Source organism: Crinia signifera, chromosome 8 (genome assembly GCF_055691185.1).
Source record: "Crinia signifera chromosome 8, ASM5569118v1, whole genome shotgun sequence".
Taxonomy (NCBI): Eukaryota; Metazoa; Chordata; class Amphibia; order Anura; family Myobatrachidae; genus Crinia; species Crinia signifera.
In genome coordinates, this window is record NC_139224.1 from 15,096,039 (window position 1) to 15,118,624 (window position 22,586).

At 49.1% G+C, this 22,586-nt stretch overlaps 1 protein-coding gene across 3 annotated transcripts in view; it reads left to right on the plus strand.

Moving 5' to 3' along the window:
* DNAH1 (dynein axonemal heavy chain 1) overlaps nt 1-22,586 on the plus strand; it is a 90,854-nt gene that overhangs the window by 41,888 nt on the left and 26,380 nt on the right. For 2 of the 3 annotated variants that reach the window (XM_083155799.1, XM_083155800.1), the window contains exons 34-42: nt 3,873-4,059; nt 4,187-4,278; nt 5,076-5,230; nt 7,576-7,753; nt 9,342-9,536; nt 11,933-12,052; nt 12,660-12,818; nt 19,054-19,380; nt 20,980-21,140. In XM_083155799.1, the coding sequence (XP_083011925.1) occupies nt 3,873-4,059; nt 4,187-4,278; nt 5,076-5,230; nt 7,576-7,753; nt 9,342-9,536; nt 11,933-12,052; nt 12,660-12,818; nt 19,054-19,380; nt 20,980-21,140 (1,574 nt within the window). The remainder of the gene's footprint in view (nt 1-3,872; nt 4,060-4,186; nt 4,279-5,075; nt 5,231-7,575; nt 7,754-9,341; nt 9,537-11,932; nt 12,053-12,659; nt 12,819-19,053; nt 19,381-20,979; nt 21,141-22,586) is intronic. The other variant, XM_083155801.1, reaches the window with a different exon arrangement.

Consider the following 22,586-nt stretch of genomic DNA (forward strand, 5'->3'; position numbering starts at 1 on the left):
CTCCCTTCTAACATCCTGCCCTTCCCCTTCCTTCCAACATTCTGCCCTTTCCCTCCCTTCCCACATTCTACCCTTCCCCTCCCTTCCCGCATTCAGCCCTTCCCCTCCCTTCCCACATTCTGCTCTTCCCCTCCCTTCCCACATTCTGCATTCCCCCTCTCTTCACACATTCTGTCCACTCCATCCCTTCCCACATTCTGCACTTTCCCTCCCTTCCCGCATCCTGCTCTTCCCCTCCCTTCCCACATTCTGACCTTCCCCTCGCTTCCCACATCCTGCTCTTCCCTTCCCACACCCTGCTCTACCCCTACCTTCCCACATTCTGCCCTTCCCCTACCTTCCCTCATTCTGCATTTTCCCTCCCTTCCCACATTCAGCCCTTCCCCTCCTTTCCCACATTCTGAACTTCCCCTCCCTTCCCACATTCTGCTCTTCCCCTCCCTTCCCACATTCTGCTCTTCCCCTCCCTTCCCACATTCTGCATTCCCCCTCTCTTCACACATTCTGTCCACTCCATCCCTTCCCACATTCTGCACTTTCCCTCCCTTCCCGCATCCTGCTCTTCCCCTCCCTTCCCACATTCTGACCTTCCCCTCGCTTCCCACATCCTGCTCTTCCCTTCCCACACCCTGCTCTACCCCTACCTTCCCACATTCTGCCCACTCCCTACCTTCCCGCATTCTGCTCTTCCCCTCCCTTCCCACATTCTGCTCTTCTCCTTCTGCCCACATTCTGACCTTCCCGCCCTTCCCGCATTCTGCTCTTCCCCTCCCTTCCCTCATTCCGCCCACTCCCTCCCTTCCCACATTCTGCTCTTCCCCTTCTTCCCACATTCTGACCTTCCTGCCCTTCCCACATTATACTCTTCCCCTCCATTCCTACATTCTGCCCACTCCTTCCCTTCTCACATTCTGCTCTTCAATCCCTTCCCACATTCTGCTCTGCCCCTCTCTTCCCACATTGTGCCCTTCTCCCTTCTCACATTCTGCTCTTCCCCTCTCTTTCCACATTGTGCCCTTCTCACATTCTGCTCTTCCCCTCCCTTCCCACTTTCTGCCCTTCTCACATTCTGATCTTTCTCTCCCTTCCCACATTCCGCCCACTCCCTCCCTTCCCACATTCTGCTCTTCCCCTTCTTCCCACATTCTGACCTTCCTGCCCTTCCCACATTCTACTCTTCCCCTCCATTCCTACATTCTGCCCACTCCTTCCCTTCTCACATTCTGCTCTTCCCTCCCTTCCCACATTCTGCTCTTCCCCTCTCTTCCCACATTGTGCCCTTCTCCCTTCTTACATTCTGCTCTTCCCCTCCCTTCCCACTTTCTGCCCTTCTCACATTCTGCTCTTCCTCTCCCTTCCCACATTCTGCCCACTCCCTCCCTTCCCACATTTTATCATTAACCTCTTGTTCCCATTGTGCCCCTTCTCTCCAATATTTTGCCCCTCCCTAAACCATTAGCTCCTCTTCTGCCACTACACTTCCTCTATCCATCCCTTCCTGATTCTGCCCCACCTTTCTGCCATTTCATCCCTACACTGCCCCATACTGCCTCTACCCAGTCTTATGGGCCCCACACACAGGGCGATATTAAGCCATTTTCTGAGCGATTATACATCATTTCTATGAATGAATCGCTCAGAAAATGGCAGAGAATTGCTGTGTGTGTGTGTCGCACACGCAGCAATTCAAAAGCGCGTCCCCGCCGCCCGAATCTGGCCACAATTAATAACAGACAGGCTGGTAAATTCAGAGCACACTCTCAGAAAATCGCCAGCATAGCAGGCTCACCAGCACCACAGGGTCTTCTGAGCGAGTGCTCTGAATCTCACCTGCCTGCCCGCCGCCTGCTGCCTGTTCGCTGTGTGGTGAGGATGTGGGTATCTCACCTGTCTTTCCGCCTCCCACTGGCCGACCGCGGCACCCACCTTCCGCTGTACACCCACCCGCCTCCCGCTGTCCACCCGCCGAACAGCTTAATATACTGCTTTATGAAACCTGCAGCTGCGGCGGAAGCAGGAGCAGCAGAGGACGGGAGCACGGCAGACATGGCAGCAGCCTTATCCTTTGTGATGGTGAGCGCTGCTGCTGGGGGGTAGGGACACTGCGATATACACAGAGAATCTTACTGTATATGCATTGACAGTAAGGGCAGTTAGTATGCTCTAGTGATACAAAATACCATAGTACAGTTGTTTCCTCTAATGATGTGCACATTATTCTATTCTCAACTCCACGCCGACGTGGATAGTGGGGGTATGAAAAGGTCGTAGGACGCGTACCGCCGCCCCGTGCGGGCTCGCTGCGCTCGCCACGCTTCGGGTTCGCGTTGATCGTGGGGTGGCGTTACCAATTGTGGGGGCCATTTCACACTTCAGGGTGCCTATTTGGCCTCTGTGGGCCATTTAACATTGTTTCCTATGGAAAAATCGGGTCAATTGAGGCATTGAACAGGAAAATCGGGTCAATTGAGACATTTAACATTGTTCCCTATGGGAAATCGCGGGCATCGCGTCGGTCGCACCCGATTTTTTAGTGCATTCATTGCCCGCAATGGCCGCGATGGGCGCCGTGCTAAGTAAAGAGTACCAAGATTTCAAATGGTTGAAAGCCAAAGCGGTGTTACTCTTGGCTATTGCATCCGCTAGACAGGTGTTGGATTCGTCGGCTCCCTCCTATTAAACCAAGCTCCTCATACTCCATCCGGATCGGGCGGTGTGGTTCCGGCCTTCAATGCAGGGGACCTCTCTGCAGAAGAACGCTTACTGGATGTGGTCAGGGCCCTGACCATTTACCTAGACCGTACTATTTCGATCAGAAAATCAGACTCTCTTTTCGTGCTCTACGGATTCCACAAAAAGGGTTGGCCAGCGAGCAAACAGACTGTTGCTGGCTGAATCCGCATAGCTATTCAAAAAGCTTATCAACAGGCTAATCTGCCTATCCCTCCCTCTATTAAAGCACACTCCACCAGAGCGGTTGGCCCATCATGGGCAGCACTCCGAGGTGCATCTGCTGAACAGCTGTGCAGGGCTGCAACGTGGCCATTTGTCCATACCATCATAAGATTCTATGCATTTGACACGTATGCCTCCCAGGATGCCTCCTTTGGTCACGGGGTCCTTCTGTCACCTCAGGCAAATTCCCTCCATTAAATACGGCTTTGAGACATCCCCGATGTCCCCTGTGGGACCCATGGGCCCCGACGAAGAAAGCAAAAGTTATGGTAGACCTACCTTAGGTTAACTTTCTTTCTTCTAGGTCCTTGGGAACCACAGGGCACCTTCCCTAAATTTGATCCTGAGGTATCCCTAGGTGTGATAGACTACACTGTGACCGTTCACGACCTTAGTCTTGTCCACGTGCTGTAAGTAGTGTGTATGAGTACTTGGGCATGTGTTCTATTTGTCCTCTTCCTTCTCTGCTTCCTGCTTATGGCTGGTTACCAAAACTGACGGGCTCAGCCTGGAGGCGGGGTTGTAGGGGAGAGGGCCCGGGTATTCTGGGAAACTTTAAGAAGCTTTGCTGATTGGTGCCACGGACCCTGGATCCGCCTACAACCGCAATGTCCCTACAGAGTAATGTCTCTCCCCCAGAGTTATGTCTCTACCCCAGAGTTATATCTGACCTTACAGAGTTATGTCTGTCCACCAGAGTTGTCCCTCCCAGAGTTATGTCTCACCCCAGGAGTTATATCTGACCCTACAGAGTTATGTCTGTCCACCAGAGTTAAGTCTGACCCTAGAGAGTTATGTCTGTCCACCAGAGTTATGTCTCTCCCAGAGTTATGTCTCACCCCCAGAGTTATGTCTGACCTGCTATCCCAGTCTACCACTCCCTGATCTAGATGATTACTGTATTGGTTTCCCCCTAGGAGCTGATCTGCCTCAGAGCAATCCGAGATGTAAATGTTCCCAAGTTCCTACAAGATGACCTGAAGCTCTTCAGTGGGATTGTGTCTGACCTGTTCCCGCGGATTGAGGAGGAACACATTGATTACGGCAGCTTGGAGGAGGCAATTCGCAAGAGCTGTGCCCAGAGGAACCTGAAGGACGTGGACGGTAAGAAGAGACCTGACGTTCGCTTGTTATTTGTGCCCTGGTGTCACAATCATCTACCTATGTGTCTTGTACAACCAAGGCTGCTGGGCCAGAGATCTATGTAACCACAGGTAATTCTCCCTTCCAGGCTTTGTGACCAAGTGTATCCAGCTGTATGAGACCACCGTGGTGCGGCATGGACTGATGCTTGTGGGGCCTACGGGCTCCGGGAAGTCACAGGTATCTGTATATATGTGTCTGTTACACGCTGGTAAATGGCGTAACTAAAGGTTTTGCGGCCCCCTGCCAAAATATGTCTATATGCTCATTGCCACGGGATTCTTGTTTCTTGCCAGGGGCTATATGCTGGTTCCCAGGGGCTATATGCTTGTTGCAGGGGCTTTGTACTTGTTGCCCGGGGCTTCATGCTAGTTTCCAAGGGTTTTATGCTCGTTGCCAGGAGCTTCATGCTCATTGCCAGGGGTTACACACTCAATTCCAGAGGTTTCATGTTTGTTGCCAGGGGCTTTGTGCTCGTTGCCAGGGGTTTCATGCTCATTGCCAGGGTTTCATGCTTGTTGTCAGGGGCTTAGTGCTTGTGGCCAAGGGCTTTATGCTCATTGCCAGGGGCTTCATGCTCGTTGCCAGGGGCTATATGCTCATTGCCAGAGGCTACATGCTCATTATCAGGGGTTACATGCTTGTTTTGAGGGGTTACATGCTGGCAGCCAAGCCAGCACTGTTGGAATTAGCACTTGCAGGTAGGGCTATATGCGCTGTGCTTCCCTGACTGATGCTAGGGGTCCATTAGGAGCATCAGTCTCTTTCAAGGCAGCGGCCATTTTTGGAGGGTCCCCCAAGCCACTGCTTGCACTGCGGTGGCATTGTTACGCCACTGCTTATGTGTACATATGTTCTACTAGGTCACATATAACATGGTCAGTCTCTCCTGTGCTGCTCGTGACATTATGGTTTTCCTCTGTTGTGACATTTGTGTGTCTGTTGTGTTGTATCACAGTGTTCCTCTGTTCTCTCAGTGCTACAAGGTTCTTGCTGCCGCCATGTCGTCACTGAAGGGTCTCCCCTCGGTCAGCGGGGGAACATATGAAGCCGTCCAGTACTACGTGCTGAACCCCAAGTCCATCACCATGGGCCAGCTGTATGGAGAGTTTGACGTGCTGACACACGAATGGTAAGAATTCCACCTGGGCCGGGATCTGTGGATGTTGGCTGTAGCGGAGCGGTATAACCCACGCATCAATCGCAGGGAGAAGCAGAGTACGAATGTATAGTGGGCATCCTAGGGGGTGACAGGGAGGTGGCATAGCGCATGCACAGATCTGGTCAGTTCATGGTCGTGTCAGTGATAGTGATGACATACGGAGCAGGGATTGCGAAACCCCCCCAAAATAGTGGGTCCCTGGGATCCCTCACTTAGAAAAATTGGGGTCCTACCTGACCTTTTCTGCGTCCCAACTGAATAAAGCCTCCTCTCCCCTTCTCCCCAGCATGGCACATGTGGGTCGGGGGCAGTATCAATTGGCCCAACCGCATAAAGTAAGATACATATATACTAGAAAATATATAATTCTGAAAACAGGGACATCAAAATTTTAGGGCATGGCTTTGTAGGGAAGGGGTGTGGCCACATAATAGTTCGCATTACACCACACACCATAATGACCAATACATATTATACCACACACCGTTATGCCCAGTACACATTATGGCACACTCCTTTATGCCCATTACACATTATGGCACACTCCTTTATGCCCAGTACACATTATTGCACACGCTGTTATACCCTTTGCACATTATGGCAGACACTGTTATTCCCAGTACATAATATGGTACAACCCGTTATGCCCATTGCGGCACACACCATTATACTTTGCAGGGGTTACATGCTGGTTGCCACAGGGGGGTGGGGGGTGGGGAGGTTGTGCTGTTAGCCACAGGGGGGGTGGAGGGGGGGTTTGTTCTGGTTGCCACAAGGGCGTGGGGGGAGCGGTTGAGTTTGCATGCTGGTTGCCAGGGTTTGTTTCATGCTGGTTGCTGGGGCATTTTGTGCTGGTTGCCCCGGGTGCAATTCATGCTCGTTGTCCAGGTGGGTATTTCGTGCTTGTTGCCCAGGGGGCTGGAAAAGGTGACACGCTGCTCAGCAGAAGTGGCGAGCGGGCTGCCAGCGTGGTGGGGGGACAAGATGCTGACATGCTGCTCTGAGTTAGCCAGCCACATCCAGTCCCCCGCCCCATTCCATCCCGTACATTAACTGAAGGAGAGATTCTCATGAGAGTTGTTACGCAGGCGCAGCACAGGTAAGTCAGTCTAGGGCCAGAGAGGTGGCTACAACTCCGGCATTGGGTATCTATGCGTTGCACAGTGAAACGCTCAGCTATACACATATGAAACTAAAAGGATGGGGCATTAATGGTGGCACTAGGTGGTATTACTGTGTGTATGGTCACTGGCAGTGGGCGTCTCAGGCCTGGCACCGCTATACACATTAGAGGCACTAGGGAGGGTGGCACTAGGTGGTATTACGGTACTGGCAGCGGACATCTCAGGCCTGGCACAACTATAGGAGGGCATAGGAAGGGTGGCACTAGGTGGTATTATGGTCACTAGCAGCGGGCTTCTCAGGCCTGGCTTAGCTATAGGAGGGCATAGAGAGGGTGGCACTAGGTGGTATTACAGTACTGGCAGCAGGCATCTCAGGCCTGGCACAGCTATAGGAAGCCATAGGGAGGGTGGCAGTAGGTGGTATCATGATCACTGGCAGCAGGCGTCTCAGGCTTGGCATAGTTATAGGAGGGCACAGGGAGGGTGGCACTAGGTGGTATTACGATCACTGGCAGCGGGCATCTCAGGCCTGGCACAGCTATAAGAGGACACAGGGCGGGTGGCACTAGGTGGTATTACGGTACTTGTAGCGGGCGTCTCAGGCCTGGCACAGCTATAGGAGAGCATATGGAGGGTGGCACTAGGTGGTATTACGATCACTGGCAGCGGGCATCTCAGGCCTGGCACAGCTATAGGAGGGCATATGGAGGGTGGTATTTCGGTACTGGCAGCAGGCATCTCAGGCCTGGCACAGCTATAGGAAGCCATAGGGAGGGTGGCAGTAGGTGGTATCATGATCACTGGCAGCAGGCATCTCAGGGTTGGCATAGTTATAGGAGGGCACAGGGAGGTTGGCACTAGGTGGTATTACGATCACTGGCAGCGGGCATCTCAGGCCTGGCACAGCTATAAGAGGACACAGGGCGGGTGGCACTAGGTGGTATTACAGTACTTGTAGCCGGCGTCTCAGGCCTGGCACAGCTATAGGAGAGCATATGGAGGGTGGCACTAGGTGGTATTACGATCACTGGCAGCGGGCATCTCAGGCCTGGCACAGCTATAGGAGGGCATATGGAGGGTGGTATTTCGGTACTGGCAGCAGGCATCTCAGGCCTGACACAGCTGTAGGAGGCCATAGAATAGGGTAGGTAGGTCTCCCCAATCACTGTACTCTGCTTGTTCCCATCATAGGACGGACGGGATCCTGTCATCACTGATCAGAGGAGGGACGACAGCCACTGACCCCGACAAGAGGTGGTATATGTTTGATGGCCCAGTAGACGCCGTGTGGATTGAGAATATGAACACAGTGCTGGATGACAATAAGAAGCTGTGTCTGAGCTCCGGGGAAATCATCAAACTTACAGAGGTGGTGCTGAACTCTGGTCTCACCCGTCACCCGTATTATATATAATATACAGATGCCAGTCATCCGAGAGAGAGCAATGTCTCCCTGGTGTAATAGCTGAGGGAGGATGGCTGCCGGTCTGTACCCCTCTATCTCTGCACTGACGCCTGGCTGCGCACCGCCACCCATATTATATATATTATACATATTCCAGTCATCTGAGAGAGAGCAATGTCTCCTGGTGTAATAGCTGAGGGAGGATGGCTGCCGGTCTGTACCCCTCTATCTCTGCACTGACGCCTGGCTGCGCACCGCCACCCGTATTATATATAATATACATATTCCAGTCATCTGACAGAGAGCAATGTCTCCTGGGTGTAATAGTCTGTTCCCCTCTGTATTTCCTCACTCACACTTCTCTCTGGCTGTCTTATCACTTTCACAAGACTCTCTCTACTCCCCTCCGCCTCTCTCCCACCCCATCCATCTTTACGCTTTCTGCCCCTGCTCTCTCCAATCCCCTCACTCTCTCCATTTCATCCCTCTATCTTTTCCCCCCCTCCCATAATTTTTGTCCCCTTCCTCTCTCTTCCACCTCTCCCTCTTGTTCCTCTCTCTCCCATCCCTCTATCTCCCCCCCCCCTTCTCTCCCACCTTTCCCTCTTCTCCCCCTCTCTCTCCCATCCCTCTATCCCCCCTCCCTCTCTCTCCCTCTTCTCCCCTCTCTCTCCCATCCCTCTATCTCACCCCCTCCCTCTCTCTCCCACCTCTCCCTCTTTCTTCCCCCTCTCTCTCATCCCTCTATCTCTCCCTCCCCCTCTCTTTCTCCCACAATCTCTCTCTCTCCCCTTCTGTCTTTCTCCCACCCATCCCTCACGCTCTCTCTTATCCCCTCACTCTCCCTCCCCACTCTCTCTCATCCATCCCTCTTTCTCATCCCCCCACCTCTACCACAATCTCTTTCTAAGCTTTCCCTCCTCTCGCTCTCTCTCTCTCTTCCCCTGTCTCTCTCACCCCTCCCTCTCTCTCTCTCTCTCGCACCTCTCCCTCCCCCATCTCTCTCACATCCCTCTATCTCTCTCCCCTCTCTCTTTCTCCCACAATCTCTCTCGCCACCTCTTGTCTTTCTCTCCCTAGCTCCCCTCCTATCTTTGTTCTCTCTCCCCTTTTGAGGTCTTTCTCTCTCTCTCTGCCCCCCGTCTCTTGTCCCATATCTCTCCTTCCCATCATTCTTGCCTCTCTTCCTCCCCATCTCTCTCTGCCTCCTCTCCCTGATTCCGTGCCACCCCTTATGCTGCAATAAGCAGTGCTGTGCCCATGCCTCCTGCTCCAGCGGGCACTTAGTGCTGTGCCCATGCCTCCTGCTCCAGTGATCCCCATCCGGCCAGGGAATATTAGGGGGGGGGGGGGGTTTAGTTTCAGACTTGTGTCTTAGAGTGCCCAAACTACTGTCTGAGTGCTCTTTACCCCACAGGTCCCTTCCCACCTGATGTGCCTGTTCCCTGGAGCTTGGCTGATCAGTACCCATTGGTACACCAATGGCTGATACACCATTATACCCATCCATGGACCTTCCGCTTACATTACAATGCCCTCTCTTCCCCTGCAGGCCATGACTATGATGTTTGAGGTCCAGGATTTGGCCGTCGCGTCCCCGGCTACTGTTTCTCGCTGTGGGATGGTGTATTTGGAACCTAGTATTTTAGGACTAACCCCGTTTGTCGAGTGCTGGCTGCGCCAAATTCCCCCCATCATGGTTCCCTTCACAGAACAGCTGGAGTCGCTCTTCTCACGGTTCCTCCAGGTAAGAAGCTCTGGTCCTGCCCCTGAGCTTACCCAGAAGGACAATACATCTGTGCAGATCAGTCTCCTATTGGTGCATTCAATGGAACGCATGTAAATAATCATCTACAGCATGGGTCTTCAACCTGTGGCCCTCCAGATGTTGTGAAACTACAAATCCCAGCATGCCTTGCCACAGTTTTAACACTCCCTTATAGCAAAACTGTGGCAAGGCATGCTGGGATTTGCAGTTTCATTGTAGCTGGGATGATCTAGAGATATATATTAAGGGTGAGACCAGGCTTATTGCATAACTTAATAGAATGTACATTGGGCATAAGTAAAGGTTATAAAATGAAACCAGAGAACTTACATTAAAGCAGCGTGCTCTGTTATCCAGCATACGCATCCGCTCCTGGAAGTGCGCCATGCGTTCCAGCGGCAAAGTCCGGTGGAACACACAGGAGCATCTATCGATTGTGCTGCAGTAATGATGTTCATTACTTGCTATTATGTGCATATATAAGAGCCTTATTATGTGTCTCAAACCTAAAGAAGGCTAGAGTGTAATGGAATGGGATATTATATAGACTGCGATTATCATAGAAAAACACGGAAATGAAAACATTGACATCACAAACAACACTGGACAAAATCAACATCATATAGAAGACGAAAAAAAAATCAACATCATATAGAAGACGAAAAATAAAAAAAAAAAATAGAAAAAAGACACACATAATAGTAATAATAATCATAGACATAAACATAAAGGACCAGTGGCTAATTCCTAAATCTATTGGCAACTCAAGGAAAGTATAGTCAGTGACTCATTAGCTCACAATGAGAAATCCTATTGTAGGAATATATTCAAATGATTATATTAATTTAGTCCTTTTGGATCAATGGTGTTAAGCCGAGCAATCCACCTACACTCAAGTTTTTTAAGCTGGAGTTTGCGATTACCACCTCTGAGATCTTTAGGCACATGGTCAATAAGCATACCCGTAAGGTCGAGACTTGGTGGCCAAACTGTAAAAAATGTCTCGCAACCGGCTTATCAGAGCTGCCAGTGGCATATGCAGCCCTTATTGATGTACGGTGATTAGCCATGCGCTCACGGAAACACCTGGTGGTCAATCCTGTGTAGTAAAGGCCACAGGGGCATACCAAGATGTAAATGACGAAGTCTATGGTACATAACAATTTTTTCGTAATTCTGATTTTCTTCCCACTGTGCGGGTGAGGAAAGGTGGCCCCTACCATCATGGATCTACATGTGGTGCAAGAGGTGCACCTGAAACAGCCATTCTTCCCACTGGACAGCCATGCAAAAGCTTTAGGGGATGGATGGATGGATGCATGGTTGGATGCATCAGCATTTGTCGAATATTTGGACCCCATCTGTATACGTTCATTGGTAGTGTATGTTGGCCCAGGGCCAGCACTGGATCTGTACCCACAATAGGGCAGAGCTTCTTGTATATAGATTTGGTTAATCCAGAGGTGTGATCATACGTGCTTACATGAACCATTCTTTTATCTTTAATCTTCACTGATTTAGCCTGTGTGGAGGCTTGAAACTTTTTTTGAGCTTTTTTGAGGCAATGTTCCACAATCAAAGGTGAGTACCCCCTATCCAAGTACCGCCCACGCATTTCTTCTATCTGCTTGTTGGCATTAACGGTAGAGGAGATAATCCTTAAAACCTGCAGAAATTGCGATATGGGCTCCCTTTTAGTGATGCTGGATGTTTGCTGCTTGAATGTAAAAATATGTTCTGGTTAGGGTCCTTCTTGAATAAGGTGGAACCCAACATCAAGAAACTCAATAGCATCAAATTTACTGTTGTAGGTAAACTTCAGTGGCTCACTTAAACCATTGAGTTTCTCAACCATCCTAGTAAATTCTAATTCAGTGCCAGATCACAAGATGAACACATCGTCGATGTATCTGTAATAGCGGAGCAATCGGTGACCAAACATGGGGTAAATGTGGGCTTTCTCGAATGTCGCCATGTATAAATTGGCGTAAGAAGGCGCTATATTAGAGCCCATGGCGGTCCCGTTCTTTTGCTCATAAAACTCAGCCCCATACATGAAGACATTTTTTGTAAGTATCAAATTTACTTAGTTCAAAAGAAATTCAGTCGGAGGGTGTGATTGACCTGCTTTTACTAGGTTTACATGTAGTGCTTAAATACCCTATATATATATATATATATATATATATATATATCACAGAAAGGACCCGTCACTCAGGACTTATCGCCAAGCATGAACTGGGGTACTGTGCTCCTGTGCCTCCTTAGGGAAGATTGCAGTCCTCCCAACATAAAACACAAAGAAATGTAATATAGTATTTTTTCTAGTTGCAGAACTTCTGCTCTCAGCTAATAACCTGTCCTCTTGTATACAGGACGCCATCAGATGTGTGCGGCGCTCGGTGAAGGAAATCATCGCTTCCACGGACGCCAACCTGACTATCAGTCTTCTCAAACTTCTGGAGTGTTTCTTCCAGCCCTTCATTCCCCACGAGGTAAAACTCCTGTGTCTGAAAATGTGCCAGGTTATATCGCTCTTACAGTCAGTCAGGTGACTGACAGTGAGAGCGATATAACCCAGAACATTATCACGTGACTGACAGCGAGATAACCTGTAACATTATCACGTGACTGACAGAGACAACTATATAACCTGTCACATTATCACGTGACTGACAGTGATATAACCTGTAACATTATCACGTGACTGACAGAGACAGCAATATAACCTGTAACATTATCAAGTGACTGACAGTGAGAGTGATATAACCTGTAACATTATCATGTGACTGACAGAGACAGCTATATAACCTGTAACATTATCAAGTGACTGACAGTGAGAGTGATATAACCTGTAACATTATCATGTGACTGACAGAGACATCGATATAACCTAGAACATTATCACATGACTGACAGAGACAGTGATATAACCTGTAACATTATCAAGTGACTGACAGTGAGAGTGATATAACTCGGGACATTATCAAGTGACTGACAGTGAGAGTGTTATAACTCGGAACATTATGAAGTGACTGACAGTGAGAGGGATATAACCTGTAACATCAGTCATTATATAAGACATCTCTTCCTCATTCCCAGGGACATAAGAGGATCCCGCAGGAGAAGCTCAGTCGCATTGGGGAGCTGGTGGATTCCTGGTTCATCTTCTCCCTCATATGGAGTGTTGGGATCACCGGGGACTCAGACGGACGCCTGTTATTTAGCACGTTTCTGAGAGACAAAATGGTTTCTGAGAAGGTAACTGCATTATATGTGGGTGTGTGTCCGAGTACATACTGGGGGAAATTTACTAATGCAAATTCGCCTGGATTTAGCATATTCGTAGGCATCCGTATGCAAATACAACTGCATACACGTATTTCTGCATTTACAATGCTGAAAATCTGCCAATTCGTATTCATAGCACATTCGTATTTGTATTTACGATTACAAATGCATACGGCGTCAAAACAATACGAGTAGGTATCACCATTCATTCGAATGGTGACTCCTAATTTACTAATCGTCTGCATGGATTAGTCAGATCAGTCAGATCCGTGCAGGCTGCAGTGAAATATGGATTAGTCAGATCAGTCAGATCCGTGCAGGCTGCAGTGAAATAAAAAAAAATAAAAAGGTTAAAAATAAATAAATAATTTAAAAAACCATTGTTGGGTCCCCCAAAGTATTACCCCCTGACCGGTCAGCCTGGGCAGGAGTCCTGGGGAAGTGGGACCCCAGTGAAGGGGTCCTCTCCCCCCTCCAGAATTTACCTACCGAGGTTGAAGCCTGGGGCTGTCCCCGGTGGCCTCGGGCTGTGGCCATCAGGCTGATAAATGTGTAAAAATAGAAATAAACTATTGGGTTCTGCTGTGGAACTATGAGTCCCAGCAAGCCTGAGCCACATACTGGGACTTCGAGAACCCCAAGTCCCAGCATGCGGCCCATTAATGGGCTTGCTGGGACTCTTTGTTTCACAGAAGAACCAATAGTTAAGTAAGAACACACACACACCAGAAAAATAAAACTTTAGTACATACGGAGCCCACTTATACAGATACTTTGCTATCTTGTAGTAGTTCGGTCCCCTTCTCCAGTAGTAATCCAATTAGGGTGGAAGGAAACCATACTTACGGGGGTCCTCCGGCGTAGATTGCATCCTCTTCTGTCCCTGTAGGCATCCGCAGGTCTTGGCAAAATAACAAACTGACCACCGTGACACCCACAGACTAAGGGCCATATTCAATGAGAAAAATTTGCTGTGCATGGCGAGAGATTTTTTCTCTCTCCATGCACTCGCCCTGTTCCGGAGGGCTCGCTGCCACTCCTGCTCCCACTATTCAATGTGGTTAAGACTCGCCGCCACTCGCGGCGAGTCTTAACCCCTGCAGCGGACGAGCGTCCGCGGCAGGGAGCTGGCAGGGAGCCGGGGGACGGTGGCAGCCAGGGAGACTAAAGTCATACGTGGAGGGGAGGTGGGCTCCCCGGGACCCAGGCAGCACAAGCTGCCCCCCCTATAGCCAGCGGGGGACCCAGTATTCACTGCACCCGATCGTGCATATGTAATGATCGGGTGCAGTGAATATATGAATATCTAATGAGCGGCTCGAGAGCTCCGGCCCCCTGCTGGCTGCTCTGTGTAAAAAAAATAAAAAATAAAAATAAAAAAAATATATATTTTTTAATTAAATATATATTCATGTGCTATAAGCACATGAATAAAAATAACATGCCCCTTCACAGAAAAAAAATTCCTGATTTTTTGACAACAAAATAAAAAAAAAAAAACCTTTTAGTTTAAAAGTTCACATTCCAGTTCTCCATGAAAAGATGGAGAATTGCTACATGGAGAGACACGGCGAAAATCACTTAGAAAGACGGCGAAAATATCACATTGAATAGGGTGGTTCACTTTTGGAGAGCAAAATGCTCCTTCCAACGCGAAAATAGCACAAACTCGCCATAAAACACGGCAAATTTTTCTCATTGAATATGGCCCTAAGAAGAGAGCCGCAAGATGTATTTGTTTACATCCTGCGGCTCCTCCTCCCGAATACCGCTATTGGCCACCTAGCGGTTTATTTCTATTTTTCATCATTTTATTTATCATCCCGGTGGACACCGCCCAGGGCCACCGGGGACAGCCACAGGCTTCAGCCTCGGCAGGTAAATTCTGGTGGGGGGGGGACCCCTGCCCAGGCTGACCAGTCAGGGGGTGATGCTTTGGCTGCTGGACTTTATATAATAAATGTCTGACTGATCCGTGCATGCTAAAGCCAAATACGCCTGGAAAAATGAAGTGTATTTTTCAGGCGTATTTTACCAGCAATTAGCGGCCATATCCCGCTAATTACCAGCCATAGATTATATGCTCGGCCACTTAGTAAATTAGCAATCACCATTCTTTTGAATGGTGATTTCTATTCATATTCTTTCGATGGTGTATACATTCATATTCGTAAATACGAATATGAATGTTCCATGAATATGAACTGCGGTATTTTCGGCATAGTAAAGTAAGTAAGTAGGCATATTTTTTATACGAATACGCCTATTTTATGTGAATTTTTGTTAATAATTTCCCCCAATGTCTTTTGAAATGAGGTGAAATATCCTGATTTATTACTTGTAAAACGTATTTAAGTTCTCTCATAATCTGTAACTTGCACCTGATGCCGCACCTGGTACCTCCTGCAGCTGACTCTCTGTGTAACTTGCAGCTGATTCCACACCTTGTACCGCCTATAGCTGACTCTCTGTGTAACTTGCAGCTGATTCCACACCTTGCACCTCCTGCAGCTGACTCTCTGTGTAACTTGCAGCTGATTCCGCACATTGCGCCTCCTGCAGCTGTTTTTCTGTGTAAACTGCACCTGATTCCGCACCTTACACCACCTGCAGCTGACTCTCTGTGTAACTTGCAGCTGATTCCACACCTTGCACCGCCTGTAGCTGACTCTCTATGTAACTTTCAGCTGATTCCACAACTTGCACACCATACAGCTGACTTTCTGTGTAAACTACAGCTGATTCTGCACCTTGCACCATCAGCTGACTCTCTGTGTAACTTGCAGCTCATTCTGTGCCTTGCATGCCTGCAGCTGGCTCTCTGTGTAACTTGCAGCTGATTCTGCACCTTGCACCTCCTGCAGCTGATTCTCTGTGTAACCTGCAGCTGATTCTGCACCTTGCACCGCCTGCAGTCTGTGTAACTTCCAGCTGATTCTGCACCTTGCACCTCCTGCAGCTGATTCTCTGTGTAACTTGCAGCTGATTTTGCACCTTGCACCGCCTGCAGCTGATTCTCTGTGGAACCTGCAGCTGATTCTGCACCTTGCACCTCCTGCAGCTGATTCTCTGTTTAACCTGCAACTGAGTCTGCACCTTGCACCTCCTGCAGCTGACTCTGTGTAACTTGCAGCTGATTCTGCACCTTACACCTCCTGCAGCTGACTCTCTGTGTAACTTGCAACTGATTCCACACCTTGTACCGCCTATAGCTGACTCTCTGTGTAACTTGCAGCTTATTCTGTGCCTTGCATCCCTGCAGCTGACTCTCTGTGTAACTTGCAGCTGATTCCGCATCTTGCACCGCCTGCAGCTGACTCTCTGTGTAACTTGCAGCTGATTCCACACCTTGTACCGCCTATAGCTGACTCTCTGTGTAACTTGCAGCTGATTCCGCACATTGCGCCTCCTGCAGCTGTTTTTCTGTGTAAACTGCACCTGATTCCGCACCTTACACCACCTGCAGCTGACTCTCTGTGTAACTTGCAGCTGATTCCACACCTTGCACCGCCTGTAGCTGACTCTCTATGTAACTTTCAGCTGATTCCACAACTTGCACACCATACAGCTGACTTTCTGTGTAAACTACAGCTGATTCTGCACCTTGCACCATCAGCTGACTCTCTGTGTAACTTGCAGCTCATTCTGTGCCTTGCATGCCTGCAGCTGGCTCTCTGTGTAACTTGCAGCTGATTCTGCACCTTGCACCTCCTGCAGCTGACTCTCTGTGTAACTTGCAGCTGATTTTGCACCTTGCACTGCCTGCAGCTGATTCTCTGTGTAACCTGCAGCTGATTCTGCACCTTGCACCGCCTGCAGTCTGTGTAACTTCCAGCTGATTCTGCACCTTGCACCTCCTGCAGCTGATTCTCTGTGTAACTTGCAGCTGATTTTGCACCTTGCACCGCCTGCAGCTGATTCTCTGTGGAACCTGCAGCTGATTCTGCACCTTGCACCTCCTGCAGCTGATTCTCTGTTTAACCTGCAACTGAGTCTGCACCTTGCACTTCCTGCAGCTGACTCTGTGTAACTTGCAGCTGATTCTGCACCTTACACCTCCTGCAGCTGACTCTCTGTGTAACTTGCAGCTGATTCCACACCTTGTACCGCCTATAGCTGACTCTCTGTGTAACTTGCAGCTTATTCTGTGCCTTGCATCCCTGCAGCTGACTCTCTGTGTAACTTGCAGCTGATTCCGCATCTTGCACCGCCTGCAGCTGACTCTCTGTGTAACTTGCAGCTGATTCCACACCTTGTACCGCCTATAGCTGACTCTCTGTGTAACTTGCAGCTGATTCCGCACATTGCGCCTCCTGCAGCTCTTTTTCTGTGTAAACTGCACCTGATTCCGCACCTTACACCACCTGCAGCTGACTCTCTGTGTAACTTGCAGCTGATTCCACACCTTGCACCGCCTGTAGCTGACTCTCTATGTAACTTTCAGCTGATTCCACAACTTGCACACCATACAGCTGACTTTCTGTGTAAACTACAGCTGATTCTGCACCTTGCACCATCAGCTGACTCTCTGTGTAACTTGCAGCTCATTCTGTGCCTTGCATGCCTGCAGCTGGCTCTCTGTGTAACTTGCAGCTGATTCTGCACCTTGCACCTCCTGCAGCTGACTCTCTGTGTAACTTGCAGCTGATTTTGCACCTTGCACTGCCTGCAGCTGATTCTCTGTGTAACCTGCAGCTGATTCTGCACCTTGCACCGCCTGCAGTCTGTGTAACTTCCAGCTGATTCTGCACCTTGCACCTCCTGCAGCTGATTCTCTGTGTAACTTGCAGCTGATTTTGCACCTTGCACCGCCTGCAGCTGATTCTCTGTGGAACCTGCAGCTGATTCTGCACCTTGCACCTCCTGCAGCTGATTCTCTGTTTAACCTGCAACTGAGTCTGCACCTTGCACTTCCTGCAGCTGACTCTGTGTAACTTGCAGCTGATTCTGCACCTTACACCTCCTGCAGCTGACTCTCTGTGTAACTTGCAGCTGATTCCACACCTTGTACCGCCTATAGCTGACTCTCTGTGTAACTTGCAGCTTATTCTGTGCCTTGCATCCCTGCAGCTGACTCTCTGTGTAACTTGCAGCTGATTCCGCATCTTGCACCGCCTGCAGCTGACTCTCTGTGTAACTTGCAGCTGATTCCACACCTTGTACCGCCTATAGCTGACTCTCTGTGTAACTTGCAGCTGATTCCGCACATTGCGCCTCCTGCAGCTCTTTTTCTGTGTAAACTGCACCTGATTCCGCACCTTACACCACCTGCAGCTGACTCTCTGTGTAACTTGCAGCTGATTCCACACCTTGCACCGCCTGTAGCTGACTCTCTATGTAACTTTCAGCTGATTCCACAACTTGCACACCATACAGCTGACTTTCTGTGTAAACTACAGCTGATTCTGCACCTTGCACCATCAGCTGACTCTCTGTGTAACTTGCAGCTCATTCTGTGCCTTGCATGCCTGCAGCTGGCTCTCTGTGTAACTTGCAGCTGATTCTGCACCTTGCACCTCCTGCAGCTGACTCTCTGTGTAACTTGCAGCTGATTTTGCACCTTGCACTGCCTGCAGCTGATTCTCTGTGTAACCTGCAGCTGATTCTGCACCTTGCACCGCCTGCAGTCTGTGTAACTTCCAGCTGATTCTGCACCTTGCACCTCCTGCAGCTGATTCTCTGTGTAACTTGCAGCTGATTTTGCACCTTGCACCGCCTGCAGCTGATTCTCTGTGGAACCTGCAGCTGATTCTGCACCTTGCACCTCCTGCAGCTGATTCTCTGTTTAACCTGCAACTGAGTCTGCACCTTGCACCTCCTGCAGCTGACTCTGTGTAACTTGCAGCTGATTCTGCACCTTACACCTCCTGCAGCTGACTCTCTGTGTAACTTGCAGCTGATTCCGCACCTTGCACCTCCTGCAGCTGACTCTCTGTGTAACTTGCAGCTGATTCCGCACCTTGCACCTCCTGCAGCTGACTCTGTGTAACTTGTAGCTGATTCCGCACCTTGCACCTCCTGCAGCTGATTCTCTGTGTAACTTGCAGCTGATTCTGCACCTTGCACCGCCTGCAGCTGACTCTCTGTGTAACTTGCAGCTGATTCCGCACCTTGCACCTCCTGCAGCTGACTCTCTGTGTAACTTGCAGCTGATTCTGCACCTTGCACCTCCTGCAGCTTACTCTCTGCATAACCTTTCCTCTAGGTGGCGATGCTGTTCCCAGAGGAAGGTTTGGTCTATGACTACATGCTGGATGATGCAGGAATAAGCAGTGCTGTCGAGGATGATGAGGAAGATACGAAGAGGAAGGTGAGAGACAGCTGTGCCTGGCCAGATACCTGCCCTGTAGTATTATACTGTGTTACACATGCCTACATCCATGTGTTCCAGGTACGCTGGGTGAGCTGGATGGAGTCGTCTGTATCCTACACTATAGCACCTGACACCAGCTACGCCGATATCATTGTTCCCACGCTGGATACTGTGCGGATGTCCCATCTCCTGGGGATGCTGCTGGCCAATAAGAAACCGGTAAGTCTGTGACTATATAATGACGTTTGTCTGGGTATTCCCTATTACACCAGTGGGTATAGGCTTGACAAAGGGGCACATACCACAAAACATTGCCAATAAATTGATTCACGGTTATCACGTTTTCATTGACTCCGAGTGCTGCCTCTCTCTCTCTCTCTTCCCATCGCTCTCTCTCTCCCTCTCCATCCCTCTTTCTCTCCCACACGCCGTTATTTCAAATCGTGTAGATGAGTCCTTTAGTGGTGCACAGACATAAATAATTGATAAATACACACTCACCCTCCTTTAGAAAGAGAAGCAGAAGAACCAGTACTCCAAGTCAAAATCCAATGCTGGTTCTTCTGCTTCTCTTTCTAAAGGAGGGTGAGTTTGTGTGTGTGTGTATATATATATATATATATATATATATTACACAAAAAAGAGGTACCCCTTCAATGCGCTATAGGGATATTAGCTGGGCAGCAACCCCGTTAGTCCCCCCTGTTAGTGGGGGATATGGGGAAAAGAATGGATATAGAAAAACAGAGTGCGCCCCTGGTATGTAGTTCCACCACCAAATGAGAAGAACCGTAGTGACAATGTACAAATCACTTTTCAACAGGTTTAATACAATTTTTTTCTCATAAAATACAATATAAAAGCACTTTTTTCATCTGTAAGGAGTCAATGATTCGATTCAACAAGTACAAGGAAACAACCCAACGCATTTTGTCGAAAACGACTTCATCAGGGGTAACATTCCATAGGTACAAGGACCATGAGTACTATTGAGAACTCCAGATGTCGACCTTTCAGGGAAGGTGTGCAATTAATAAAATTGGATCCCTTGGAGATCCTAATGGATAGATGCGTACCTGCATCGATTTCCACAAATGTCCTTAAAATCACAAGTTCGGAGGGGAATCTTCCGAACAAACACAGGCAATAACCTCAAAACGCTTCAGCAGGTGGAGACATAGACTGCAGTTTGGAATGTTAACCCTGATTAAGTTGTTTTCGACGAAACGCGTTGGGTTGTTTCCTTGTACTTGTTGAACCGAATCATTGACTCCTTACAGATGAAAAAAGTGCTTTTATATTGCATTTTATGAGAAAAAAATTGTATTAAACCTGTTGAAAAGTGATTTGTATATTGTCACTATGGTTCTTCTCATTTGGTGGTGGAACTACATACCAGGGGCGCACTCTGTTTTTCTATATCTATATATATATATATATATATATATAGATATATACACTGTATATATACTGTATATATGTATAGAAAATGACATACAGCAGAGTAACAATATTGGATTATCACACTACTGTATGCAATGAAAGTAGCAGGAAGAGGTGGTAGAGGAGGGATACGTTGGGTGGTGGAGGGTGACGTTGGGTAGAGGAGAGAGATATTTGGATGGAGGATCAAGACGTTTGGTGGAGGAGGAAGACGTCGGGTGGTGGAGGGTGATGTTGGGTGGAGGAGGTTGATGTTGGGTGGAGGAGGTTGACGTTGGGTGAAGCAGGGAGACGCTGGGTGGAGGACTCGTCGCACCCCACCCAGTTGCATTAGTCTGTATATTGCTACATGACGTCCTTGTCTCTCTCCTGCAGGTTCTGTGTGTGGGTCCCACGGGCACAGGGAAGACTCTGACCATCTCCGACAAGCTGCTGAACAACATGCCCCAGGAATACATAAGTCACTTCCTTATGTTTTCTGCTCGGACATCGGCCAATCAAACACAAGACCTCATAGACAGCAAACTGGACAAAAGGCAAGGAGCCCGAAACGGCTGAAGGAACGGGGAGCTTGGGTGATCAATGTACCTAGGAAAGGCGGCACAATTGCTCCAATACGCAGTGTGGCAGTGACCACAAGATGCGTTCCGATCAGCATTAGTACTGTATTAGGTACTTGTGTACTATCACGGTGCCCATCGCATCGCAGACCATAAGGCCTGCGATGGTATGCGATGGTATGCGATGCGACGAGATGTCCCCGATGTCATACAATGTTAAAATTGTATAGCATTGTATATGGCATACAATGCCATACAATGCGATGCGATTTTAAATTGTATAAGCACCCTAATGGGGGCTTACAATGTTAAATGCACCCCCACGCCACCCCCCACTATGAACGTGAACCCGAAGCGTGGCGAGCGCAGCAAGGGGCAGCGGTACGCGTCCTACGACCTTTTCATACCCCCACTATCCACGTCGGCTTGGAGTTGATTTTATATAGTGTAGCAAGCGCAGCGAGACACCGAGCCCGAAGCATGGCGAAGGGGTGCGGAATACATGTAAAGTAATACGCGTGCACTCGCCACACTATATAAAATCAACTCCACGCCGACGTGGATAGTGGGGGTATGAAAAGGTCGTAGGACGCGTACCGCTGCCCCTCGCTGCACTCGCCACGCTCCGGGTTCACGTTCATAGTGGAGGTGACGTGGGGGTGCATTTAACATTGTAAGCCCCCATTAGGGTGCTTATACAATTTTAAATTGCATCGGGTGTATAGCATGCGATGCGATGCGATTATATGGTGTGTGACCAAATATCGTGGGCGCCGTGCTAGTACACAAGTACCCTGTATTACATTGGTTTGCACCAGGCACCCATTACAGACACTTCCGAGATCCATCTCATACAAATCCCCATCTCCACAATGTAAACAGATTAGCCTAAAAAAACCAATAGTACATTATAAGGCCAGATGAGAAAGGAAGCACCAATCGGTATGGGAGGAGCATCCTCAAACAACCAATCACGGGTGGCTGGTGCTCATCCGCTATCTGCACCGGCGTGTAATATGGCTGGGAGAAGCTGATCCCCATCCAATCATTGACATGCATTTGACTGCTCATCTTGTCTCCCAAGGACAGACCTAAATGAGGTCTTAAACTCCACATCCCTGACAGACCGCTCACAGTGTCGGACTACTCGCAATCCCCGATTGCCCCCGAGCTGAGTCGAATGTCTCAGGCCCAGGAACCAGCTGACGAGGAGACCATCCCCTGGTCCCCTCCCAGCAGGTCGTCTCAGCCTTATAGGGGAACAGTCACCCTGTGCTACTCAGGCCCAGCCCATAAATGATAGTGCACTCTGTTAGTAAATATACCTTCCTTTACATATACGCACAGAAGTTATAGAACATAAACCAGAATTTACAGACATCACTTGTATAACTGCACTACGATAAAATGACGGTAGCTTCG